This window comes from Corella eumyota, chromosome 2 (genome assembly GCF_963082875.1).
Source record: "Corella eumyota chromosome 2, kaCorEumy4.1, whole genome shotgun sequence".
In the NCBI taxonomy this organism is placed as follows: Eukaryota; Metazoa; Chordata; class Ascidiacea; order Phlebobranchia; family Corellidae; genus Corella; species Corella eumyota.
In genome coordinates this window covers 7063830-7074926 of record NC_137491.1, presented here as the reverse complement: position 1 = coordinate 7074926, position 11097 = coordinate 7063830, and the positions used below count along the sequence as shown (strand labels likewise).

At 30.1% G+C, this 11097-nt stretch overlaps 3 protein-coding genes across 3 annotated transcripts; 2 read left to right on the top strand and 1 right to left on the bottom strand.

Moving 5' to 3' along the window:
- Positions 1–372: 372 nt before the first annotated feature.
- On the top strand, positions 373–2602 carry LOC145744160 (lymphokine-activated killer T-cell-originated protein kinase-like). The gene is made up of 7 exons (XM_082562279.1): positions 373–558; positions 697–811; positions 960–1120; positions 1202–1323; positions 1416–1539; positions 1780–1953; positions 2056–2602. The coding sequence occupies exons 1-7, from the start codon at positions 447–449 to the stop codon at positions 2247–2249; spliced, it is 1002 nt and encodes a 333-aa protein (XP_082418405.1). The 5' UTR covers positions 373–446; the 3' UTR covers positions 2250–2602.
- On the bottom strand, positions 2433–3861 carry LOC145744161 (U3 small nucleolar ribonucleoprotein IMP3-like). Its single transcript, XM_082562280.1, has 4 exons — positions 3626–3861; positions 2986–3248; positions 2799–2850; positions 2433–2727 (listed from the first exon to the last, which is right to left on the bottom strand). The coding sequence occupies exons 1-4, from the start codon at positions 3757–3759 to the stop codon at positions 2631–2633; spliced, it is 546 nt and encodes a 181-aa protein (XP_082418406.1). The 5' UTR covers positions 3760–3861; the 3' UTR covers positions 2433–2630.
- Positions 3862–8599: 4738 nt separating this feature from the next.
- LOC145741641 (protein unc-93 homolog A-like) lies at positions 8600–10818 on the top strand. The gene is made up of 8 exons (XM_082559259.1): positions 8600–8765; positions 8878–9072; positions 9145–9362; positions 9439–9558; positions 9619–9769; positions 9851–10032; positions 10127–10355; positions 10454–10818. Exons 1-8 carry the CDS (start codon positions 8672–8674, stop codon positions 10720–10722), a joined length of 1458 nt encoding a protein of 485 aa, XP_082415385.1. The 5' UTR covers positions 8600–8671; the 3' UTR covers positions 10723–10818.
- Positions 10819–11097: the final 279 nt, after the last annotated feature.

Here is an 11097-nt window from a genome sequence, read left to right as displayed (position 1 = left end):
GTGGACGTGGGGTTCTATCTTTTTGCTTATTATTGCAAAAGTCTTGACTATTGCAAAACAACTCCTCATTTAAATTTTATAACCTAAAATAAAACATTTGTATTATTATGGTAAGTGTACGTAGGGTTCTATCTTTTTGCTTATTATTGCAAAAGTCTTGGCTATTGCAAACCAACTCCTCATTTAAATTTTATAACCTACAATGAAACATTTTTTATTACCATGGTGTTACACCAAATAAAAAAGTAAACTTTAAGCTAACTTTTTTTTGGGTTTCTCGTTCCGTTTTTTCCGCAATGCTTGTTTTTTTCCGCTCTGATTTTCCCGCTTTTCCTTTTGCCATTTAAATTTTTTGCGATAAGCAAAGCAAATTAAAAGTTGTATGTCAGTTGCCTTAATATTTAAAGCAGTGAAAATATTAAAACAGAAATACTGTCAGAATAAATATGAACACTCCTATACGGAACAAAAGGTTGGATTCTGTACGAAAATCATGTAGCTCTCCTTGCTTAACTTTTCCATCCTCACCATTTATGAAACATCTTGGTTTTGGCACAGGTACGTCTAACCGTATATTATTTAAAACTTTTCCTTTGTCAATGGTTAGATTGTTAGTTTAATACATGAGAAATCTACATAGTGTTCTGTCAGTGTCAACTTATTTGTGTTTAACTTTAAAAAAAATTTGATGAATAGGAGTCAATGTTTATCTTGTTGAAAGATCACCAAAACACGGTCAATATAGATCACCATGGGCTGTTAAAAAGATTAACAAAAAATGTGGCGGCAACAAAGCTACATACTCGAACAGGTAAGTTTTTAACTGTCACAATGCCTATCTATCTGCCTATAATTGTCACATACCTTTATTAATCAGTTAGCTTTATAACATGCCTATACATATTTTATAAAAATATATATATTTAAATTTCTATTGTTGTTTTTAAATTTATATACAGATTACGTGAGGAAGCTTCAATTTTAAAGTCATTACATCACAAAAATATTATCGGATTTCGAAGTTTCTCTTACTCTGTGGATGGAAGTGATTGCTTAGCAATGGAGGATGGACAAAAGTCTTTGCTCTCTCTAATTGAAAAACGGATGGAAGACGAGTTTGGTAATTTTTGTACACAAAACTATGAATATCCTATGATTAACTTTGTAATTTTTGTATTACATTTGCTTTGATTTTTTATAGGTCCCTTTCCAGCTAGAAACATTCTCCAAATGGCAGGCCAAGTAGTTGATGGATTAAATTACCTTCATAACGAAATGAAAATATTGCATGGGGATTTAAAAAGTGCAAACTTGCTAATAAAGGTATATATGATTTTTCTTTAAGGATAGAATTTTTACTTTTTTATTGAAATACAATTTAACATTAATTATTAGCATTAATTTTTTATTATTAGGGAGATTTCGAATTGGTAAAAATATGTGATTTTGGAGTTACAATTAAATTAGATAAAAATTTAACCGCTAAAAATGCAAATTATGTTGGAACAGAACCTTGGACAAGTAAAGATATATTGGAAGGTGAAATTAATTTTTAAGTTTGTAAATATTCAGAAATGATTTTAAAGAATTTCAATTTGTTGTTTAAAAAAAAAGAAGGCCTATATATATATATATAACATATATCAACAAAGTTGTTTAATATGTATTTATTTAATTTTTTTATTGTCATGAATTGTTATCCTAAACTTCAAAAACTATTTTAGGTTATTTGCTTTCATAACTATAAACCATTACCCAACAACATTTAATATTTACAAGGTGGAATTGTAAGTGATAAAGCAGATATATATGCCTTTGGCATGTGTATTTACGAGATGTTAACTCTTGGGATACCCCATATGCACATTTTCCCTGAAGAAGATTTTTATGAAAATGAGGAGGAATTTGAAAATGATTTTGCAGAAGCAGAAATCGAGTATCAAAATGCTTTGGGTAAGTCTAGTTACGTGCTATTAGCTTTATAAAATAAATATGAAATAGTAATCTTCCTCTTAAATATTGTCTTTCAATTTTAAAGAGTTTAAATTTTTACAGGCACTCGACCACCTTTAGTAGATTATGAGTTTGATATATCCTACACTCCAACAGTTGAATTGTTCTGGGCATGCTCCCATTCTTTACCCTCTGATAGACCATCAGCAACACAAATACTAACTGGTTTTAACCAACATTTTAGTAATGAGTTTCTTCCTTCAATGCCTGATCCAAAAGGAAAACTTACATTTTAAGATAGTTTTGTCCTTTTTGTCTTCGAGTTTTAGAAATTGAGAAAAAAGACAGCCAATTTTGTGCATTTCTATACTGCCTAAAAAATACTTTTCTTGCCACATTGCTTATTTTAAATTTATCTTAAAACATGCACTTCTGCAAACTTTCCCTACCGTAACAACATTTTGTAGTAAGAATTAATAAACGGCCCTATGTTTTTGTTTATTGGATACAGTATACATTTTACACAACAACAATATTGTTTTTTTTTTAATGTGTTACATATGTTAGTAAGGCTCTCTTCGAGCATATGTATGTGTTATGCCTGATAATGTATGTGGTCAAAAATGTATTTTGTGCCTTTTAAAATAAAAAAATGAAAATTGTTTTTGTAGCAGTTTCTAGGCAAATTCATAATCGTCCCTTTCGTTATTATATTCCAAAATATGTTGACGAATTTTCGAAGTATCTTTCCAGGTGACAAAGTCTTCTAAGTTTCTGAATAATCATTATAGATAAAAAGGTAATTTAGTGTTAAGGTAATTTATATTTGAAATGTTAACACTTACCTTGAAACTAAAAAAGCAGGATCTAAAACTGATTCAGCACCAACCCTTACATCTGTTATTGTACACATTAAGTTAAGGAAAAATATAAATTATTATTAAAAGAAACGTTATTCTATTTATATTTAAACTAATACTTTTTCCATTGAGTAATGTAATATTTTAAATTAAGCAAATAAATAAAGGATACGTCCTTGTTCAATGAACTGGGTTGCAATTTTAAGGGTCTGGGCCATTTTTAGTTTCACCATTAGCACTGGAAGTCTTCTGCGACAGAATGACGAGGCTGTTACTCTGTCGGCAAGTTCCAAGTTTTCTTTGGTTGGAATAATTCCCATGTGATAAAGTTTTTCAATTAATTCTTTCGAAGATTGTATTCGGAATGGATCTTTTGGGTCCAAGTCTCGGATTTTTCTGGCAAGTGTTCGAATTTCCCGACTCATTTTGTTATAACTAAAAATTGAAAAAAAAAGTTCTATTTCTTAGTTAAAACTATACTTAGGTATAACATTTTGCTAGTGGGTAAACTACAAACCAAACATTTGTTAGACTCTAAAGACCATTTGAAAAATGTCTGTAAAAGTTATTGGATTGGGTATAGGTTTTGATGTCAGGTCCGAGATTTAGGGTTTTTGGGCAGATATATATACTTGGTTTTGAAATTATTTAAAATTTCACATAATATTTAAAAAAAATTTAACTAGGTTATAAAAAATTGGAAAGTCATGACTATAGACATTGTTGATAAACAGTGAAATCAAATTAAATATCTGATGATGTTAAACAATAAAAATAAATAAGTGTTTTTGATTATTTAAAAGATGTCTTACGCTGTGTAATGTTCTCTTTTCTGAATTCGATATTTTCGCATTACTTTTACTTCATTGAGATTGTTGTCTGCCTCCCATGCAAAGAAATTTACCTTTTTTAGCAATTTCTTTTCGTGAAACTTTAAAACTCTCATATTTTTTACTGGAAAATAAACATGAAAAAATACAGATTCTTTAAAATATAAACATAACGTTTTTGTTTATCGATTCTTTCAGTTTTAACTAGTATACGATGGGTACCTATAAACTATACAGGATCGAATGGACCGAATGGATCAAATGGATCGAATGTATATCAAATGGTTATCGAATGGACCGAATGAATAGAATGGAAAAAAATATTGCATAAATTAAACCCTAACCCCAACCCTCACCCATTCAGAATAAGCATAATGCATGCGATCCATTCGGTCCATTCGGTCCATTCGATCCATTCGATCCTGTATAGTTTATAGGTACCGGTATACGATTACGCTACAAAAACGTGTTAACAGGAGTTTTAGCTTTATTTGACTACCAATGCCACAGTTTTAGCCGTTTCAACAAAGTAGTTAGCATACTGATTTTTTTGTTATTTATATATATATATCATAACCATTGGGATATTTTTAATCTAAAAGCATGAATGTAAATATTTAGTAGTTTAAAATATATTTTTCGTATACATTTATTTTCCATGTAGAAAGACAACTTCACGAGTTGACTTCAGCATTTTGAGTAGTACTTACATTAGTTGTAGTAACTACGATAGATTCTTGGAAAATACTATTAAACTATATTATCAAGAGAGAATTAGTAGAACAACGAAGGTTCTAACATTTTTACAAATAATATTTAAAATGTGTTAAACAGCTTGCTGTTTAGCACTGTATGACCAAGTAGCAAAGGTGGGCACAGTTAACCGAGAAAGTAACTTCGTTAAGTGGTAAATCGTTACATAGTATATTAACTTCGTTAACGTTAATAAGTTAATTTAAACAAAATGTAACGGTAGTTATCGATAAACGTTAACGTTAAAATTTAAATAAAACAAACAAAAAAAAGACCCTATTTAAAAAAAACAGCAGTTTTTATCTTAGTTGATATTTTAACTACACGAACGTAAGTTTAAATGACGTTTTCAAAACTGCATCGTTTAAAATTTTAATACATCGTCATCGTCGTCAATACACCATTTATATGTCAGTCAATACATCGTCAATACATCCTTTAAAATTGAAACGATTAAACCCAATAAACGGCAAAATAAAACATATATACTTTTACATTACCATGGTAAACTTGTAAAAATATTAAATTAACGGATTTAATTTAACGGAAGCACAATTTAACGAAAGTTAACAGGTCCGTTAACAATTTTTAAAGTTAACTTAAAGGTTAAGTTTTGAAAAATTTAACTTCGTTAATTTACGATTAACGCATTAACGGTTTAGTGCTCACCTTTGCCAAGTAGTAACATACCAGATTGCAATAAATACTGCTTAACTTTTAAACAATTCCTTAATTTGTGCATGTTTTAAAAAACTAAAGTATTTAATAAATATTTATATTTAATAAATATTTGAGTACCCATATTTTGCATTTTTGTTAAATAGAATATTGTTAACCCATTAAAAATGTTTACTTAGTAGGCTTAGCAATTATTAACTAGTAATAAAAAAAAGCCAACAACGAAAGTTCTCTATTAGATTTAAATAGGCTTTTTAGTACGATATTTGATTTTAATATAAACTAAATGTTTTTTTAATGTAAAAAACATTGTAATTTGTTTTAGTATCAGAATAGGCAAAAGTCTGTAGGTATGAGGAACTAATAAATAAACAATAAACCTAAATTCAATAATGAATAGTGAAGAATTTTATGAAGATTATTCACCTGAAGATGATTATGATCCACGTGATGATGATCCACCTGAAGATGACTATGATCCACGGGATGATTATCCACCTGAAGATGATTATGATCCACGGGATGATTATCCACCTGAAGATGATTATGATCCGCAGGATGATTATGATCCACGTGATGATGATCCACCTGAAGATGATTATGATCCACGTGATAATGATCCACCTGAAGATGATTATGATCCACGGGATGATTATCCACCTGAAGATGATTATGATCCACGGGACGATGAATATGATCAAAGGGATGATTATCCACCTGAAGATGATTATGATCCGCAGGTTGATTATGATCCACGTGATGATGATCCACCTGAAGATGATTATGATCCACGTGATGATGATCCACCTGAAGATGATTATGATCCACGTGATGATGATCCACCTGAAGATGATTATGATCCACGGGACGATGAATATGATCCGCAAGATGATTATCCACCTGAAGATGATTATGATCCACGAGACGATGAATATGATCCACGGGATGATTATCCACCTGAAGATGATTATGATCCACGGGACGATGAATATGATCCACGGGATGATTATCCACCTGAAGATGATTATGATCCACGGGACGACGAATATGATTTACATGGCAATTTTTATGATTCACGCGATGTTGACTACAATCTCCAAGGAAATAATGAAACTTTTGAAGGTATTTTTTTATATACATACTTTCTTTAGACAATAACTTTAGAACAATATAAATTATGTAACCTTATAATTGCTAGTTCTGATTTATATTTTTTACTATCTGTCGTAAATGTAACTACTGCTAAATAAACATAAGTGTCAAACCAATAATACGTAAAAAGTTATATTTTAAATTCAGGCAATTCTACAATTTTGACCGTTTTTTTTAATTTTACTCAACCACCTTCGGAATCGGTAAAATTAAAACCTTTTTATTTAAAATTAATTGATTTTAAAATTAAATTAAAAAAAATGTAATGTATACACTATTGCAGAGAATTTTTTTATACCCAAAGCATTATAGCGCTCTGTTTATTGCACCGAAAAGTTTTTTATTATAAATTTGTTTTTGTGCAACAAAATAGAAGTTGCCTAAAGTTTATCTCGAAAAATACTATACTTTCAAAATTGTTTTGTAATTTTCATAACCTTACGGAAAATAAATTTAAAATTTTGTTATACCTAGACATAAGTTACACTTTTTATTAAAATTAATACTATTTATTTTAAAGGTGCCATCTTTTTATAGTCCACAATCTATAAATGGAGTAACTGGTAGGGGTGGTTTATTGGGTAGAGGGGGTTTTGGTTGCGTTAGACTAGGATTTAATAAAGCTTGTGGTACTATTGCTATAAAGTGCCTTCCGCTATTAGGAAATAAAACAGAAATGGAAAACAGCGAAAAGTCGTAAGTGTTTTTTTACCCGAATTGTTTTTTATTTATTAAACTTGTGTCACTTTTTTAAACCTTATATTCAGAATCTTTCATGAGTTAAAACTGATGAAAATGTGTAACCATGAAAACATAGTGCAAACCTTGGGATATACTGCTTGGCCGGGCTCAATGGGAATTATTATGGAGTTTATGCCACTTTCCTTAAAATCTCTTGTACTAGATAAATTAAATATTGAACTTTCTTCAATTCTGCAATTAAAGTTTTGCGCTGAGATTGCGAACGGGTTGACTTTTCTTCATAACAATTTCAACGATCAAAGAATAGCTCATGGTGATTTAAAAGTAGAGAACATACTTCTTACTAGAGACCTTAAATGTAAAATATCAGATTTTGGTGGATCAAACATAGCAACTTGCACTTCCCTTGCGGGTGTTAGTCAGAGTCCATCTCAATTTAGAGTCCAGACCTATATTTTCTCTGCTCCTGAGAGATTATCAGACCACAACTTAAGAGTCAGTACAGCAATGGATGTATACAGTTACGGTATGATTATATACATAACTTTAAAAAGATCTTATCCGATAGAGAATGAAGGAAACCACGAAATTTTTTTAAGAAGTGTAGAGAATGGTAGATGGTCACATAATTACAACGCAAGAGACGACATTACAGGTTTCTTAAAAAGTGAAATGGAATTATGCTTGAGCTATGATCCAAGTGTAAGGCCCGTAATCAACGAACTTGGACAAAAATTAAAAGAAAAACTTGCAAATCATCAGCTTTTCATACCACAACTAGTTGCTAAAGTAGTTGATCAAATTGAAATTCAATTTCCTATCCAAAGTAATAAACAGTGTTTGCCTATTCACAATTTTCACCATCCTTATATTTAACAAGCAATATTGAATATTTGTTAAACGTTTTTGACAAAGGCAGTGGTTTAAGCGAATCAACAAACCTTACATCGGCTATTGTTTGAATGTAAACCTTTGTGGTGCAATTAATGGTTAACTTTTTAAGTCCCACGTTGTATTTTTCTGTGTTCGAGTAAAATAATATTTTTCTAAAAACTGTTTATATTGTGTTTAATTTTACATTTTTGATGTTATATGTATTTTTATTTTCTTGTAATTTAATTTGATATTTTTTAAATGATAATTTCGTTTTCTGGTAAATGACTTCACTTTATGCTTTAAGTTTAAAACAGCGCTTAGTTTTTAGAAAACCGCTTAACAAGGAATACTTTTCCACAATGCTTTGTATAAATTAATCATCTTCAATAAACTGTTAAAATTTTAAAATGCCTCAAGCGTGTTTTAGTTTAAATACTAAACGGGAAAGCAGCTCACAGAGTTATTAATGTTATAGTGTTATAAAGCGGAAGTCCAAATTGACTACACATTACTTTTAATCAAAAATATTTGTATGATAGCACACTGAAAGGCATATGTCACTACTGAAGGAGGCCTACTAAAGTAGTTGAATGAAGGATAAGTCAGCCTAGATTACCTTACCCTTTAAATCTATTGTTGTTGAATGTGTTTGGCAAACCAAAGTTGTGTTGTCTTGTAACTTTAGAAGTATCTTATGTTAATAGTAGGTATATACATAAACATATGTTACGTAAAGGAAACACAATGATACAATGATTATATACTTAATTTGATAGAAATAGTGGTAGAGGGTAACTTATATTAAAAACAAATAGCTTGCTTTCTCAATTCACCTAAAGTAGATTTAATTTTTTTAAATTTATTTTTATGAGTACAATACAGGTGAACATGAAAGCTTCTACCAAAGCCTGTTACTATATTTTAACTATAGGCATGTTGTTAAATATATCAGCCTACATCGGTGAGTGACTTTCGTTTTGTAGATCTTTATATTTAAACATATCAAAAGTATAAATTCAGCTTAAAAATGAAATTCCCTTACAACCTGTACAATCGAGATATATTTTATTAAGGAATATTAAACCTACAGAGCAGCATGAACATTCAAAAAAACCTGGGCACAACCAGCGTTAGTATTTTGTATTTAAGTGCCGTGGTACTATCTATATTTGTTTTACCTCTTTCTTTGGTATTTTTGGGCGCAAAGTGGTCTTTGGTGATTGGAGAAGCCTCCTTTCTAGCTTTTTCTGTAGCTAACTTTCACCCAGGTAACTTTAAGATCGCATGACAAATAGGTCAGACACCTTTATACAAGTAAAACATTATACGTTAATGTTTAGCGTTTTACACCTTGATTCCTGGAGCCTTAATAGCTTCCATTGGTGAAACATTTGTGTGGTCATCCGCGCCAATTTATATAAACTATCTTATTGAAGAAATGTGGCGAAAAAAGATAAATAAAGGTAATGAATTTGCCACAGAAGAACATCAGCTTAGTTTAGAATGCTTCAAACACAAATGGTTCGGCCATTTCTTTTCTATTCTAAAGACTTGTCAGGCAGGTATTTAATTCTAAGAATTGTATATACATTATAAACAATGTACACACAAATTTCTTTATTTCGTTTGCTTAGATTGTTGGAAACATCTTATCTTACGTTGTACTTTACGGGGGTAGAAATTTAGATATTGTACCTGAAAATTCAACCGTCAAATCTAACAATATAACTCACTGTGGCAGTGCATTTTGCAAGGTATTTAGTACCAATACAATTTTTTTAAATACTATTAAAAATATTAAAATGTTTTTCTAGGCGGATGAATCAGTTGGATCGATAGACAAATATGTTCCAGCTAGCACTTTGTCAGTTTTTATTATGCTCGGTGCATATATGGTTTTTCAAATATTGCCTGTAGTAGTACACTCTATATACCTACCGAACATTATATTCAATGGCCAAAAAGGTAGTAGTTTAATATTATCATTTAGTTATAGAATTAAATATACCACTACATTCACTTTCTTGTAACATTTTTTTGTTTTAGGTTCTAAAAATAATAATTGGTTATCTTCTTTTAAACATGTCTTACAAAACAATTTTAAACACATCATTTCTTGTACCACTCTGCTTTTGACGCCAATATATTTTTATTATGGATTTTTGCTCTCTTACGTACTTTCTGAATTTACAAAGGCTTATGTGTCTTGTACTATAGGAGTACAGCAGGTAATCTATATAATTTTCATATTATAATTGCTATATGAACTTTCTTAATTATTGAACTCTTGTTTTAACATGTTAATTTTATTTTTAATTGTAGATTGGGCTTGTAATGACTTTTTACGGGGTGACAAACTCTTTATTTGCTCTTGTCGCTGGTTACACAGCAAATCGATTTGGTTTAACTTGTACATACATAGCTGGCTTAATTTATGAATGCTTAAATTGGACAATTCAGTTAATTTGGGTCCCATGGCATAAATATTCGGTGTATGGTTTAGGCCTTATGATGGGAATCTCGGACGGAATTTGGCAGCCAATTATTGCGTGTAAGTTGAATTAATATTAAAGGCATTAATAAGGCAAAAAGTGTGACTAAGAAATTTTAAGTAGGATTGGATTTATAAGAATGTTATCCTTTTTAAAGCATCTGTTGCCTTGTTCTTTTCTGATCGATCAGAATTAGCATTTGGGGTATATCAACTTTGGACTGTTTTGGGATTGTTTGTAGGATTTGCAATAAGCGGAAGCCTATGCGTGTCAGTTCAAATTTATCTTCGTGTTGCAGTTGTCTTGGTTGGTTGTTCGGGATATTTTATAGCAAATCACATACGGAAACAAAACTTTAAAACTGCTGAACACAATGGACAAATTGTATTAAAATCTCTAACAAATTATGAACATTTAGAGAATTAACCTATGTACCAAAACGTAGTGTCTTTGTAGCAATGATATTTAAGTAAGAAAAATAAACCATTGAAGTGAATCCACAAAAACGTATTTCATAAAGACAGGGTGGTGTAAAAATTGACAAATGTGTTTTATGTGGATAAGAATACCATCGATGTTTGCCGCAATTTTTAAACATTAAAGCATTTTTTAATATGATGGTATATAATTTCGATATAAATATGTTTTATTTTGTTTTTTTTTTAGTTAAAAATGGTAATATTAATTAAAAAGCATTCAAAATATAAAAAACAATAAAAGTAAGTTTGTATTAAATATTTAACAATCACTCAGATTTTGGTATGAGCAATGTGACATTCAATTTAGTAACAAACAATGCAT

Coding starts and splice junctions, on each gene's coding strand:
- LOC145744160 (XM_082562279.1), top strand. CDS start 447: ATGAACACTCCTATACGGAACAAAAGGTTGGATTCTGTACGAAAATCA. Junction 812..959: donor AAAGCTACATACTCGAACAG/GTAAGTTTTTAA, acceptor ATTTATATACAG/ATTACGTGAGGAAGCTTCAA. Junction 1,540..1,779: donor AAGTAAAGATATATTGGAAG/GTGAAATTAATT, acceptor AATATTTACAAG/GTGGAATTGTAAGTGATAAA.
- LOC145744161 (XM_082562280.1), bottom strand. CDS start 3,759: ATGAGAGTTTTAAAGTTTCACGAAAAGAAATTGCTAAAAAAGGTAAAT. Junction 2,851..2,985: donor CCAGTTCATTGAACAAGGAC/GTATCCTTTATT, acceptor GTACAATAACAG/ATGTAAGGGTTGGTGCTGAA. Junction 2,728..2,798: donor CCTGCTTTTTTAGTTTCAAG/GTAAGTGTTAAC, acceptor ATGATTATTCAG/AAACTTAGAAGACTTTGTCA.
- LOC145741641 (XM_082559259.1), top strand. CDS start 8,672: ATGAGTACAATACAGGTGAACATGAAAGCTTCTACCAAAGCCTGTTAC. Junction 9,363..9,438: donor CTATTCTAAAGACTTGTCAG/GCAGGTATTTAA, acceptor TCGTTTGCTTAG/ATTGTTGGAAACATCTTATC. Junction 10,356..10,453: donor TTGGCAGCCAATTATTGCGT/GTAAGTTGAATT, acceptor TCCTTTTTAAAG/CATCTGTTGCCTTGTTCTTT.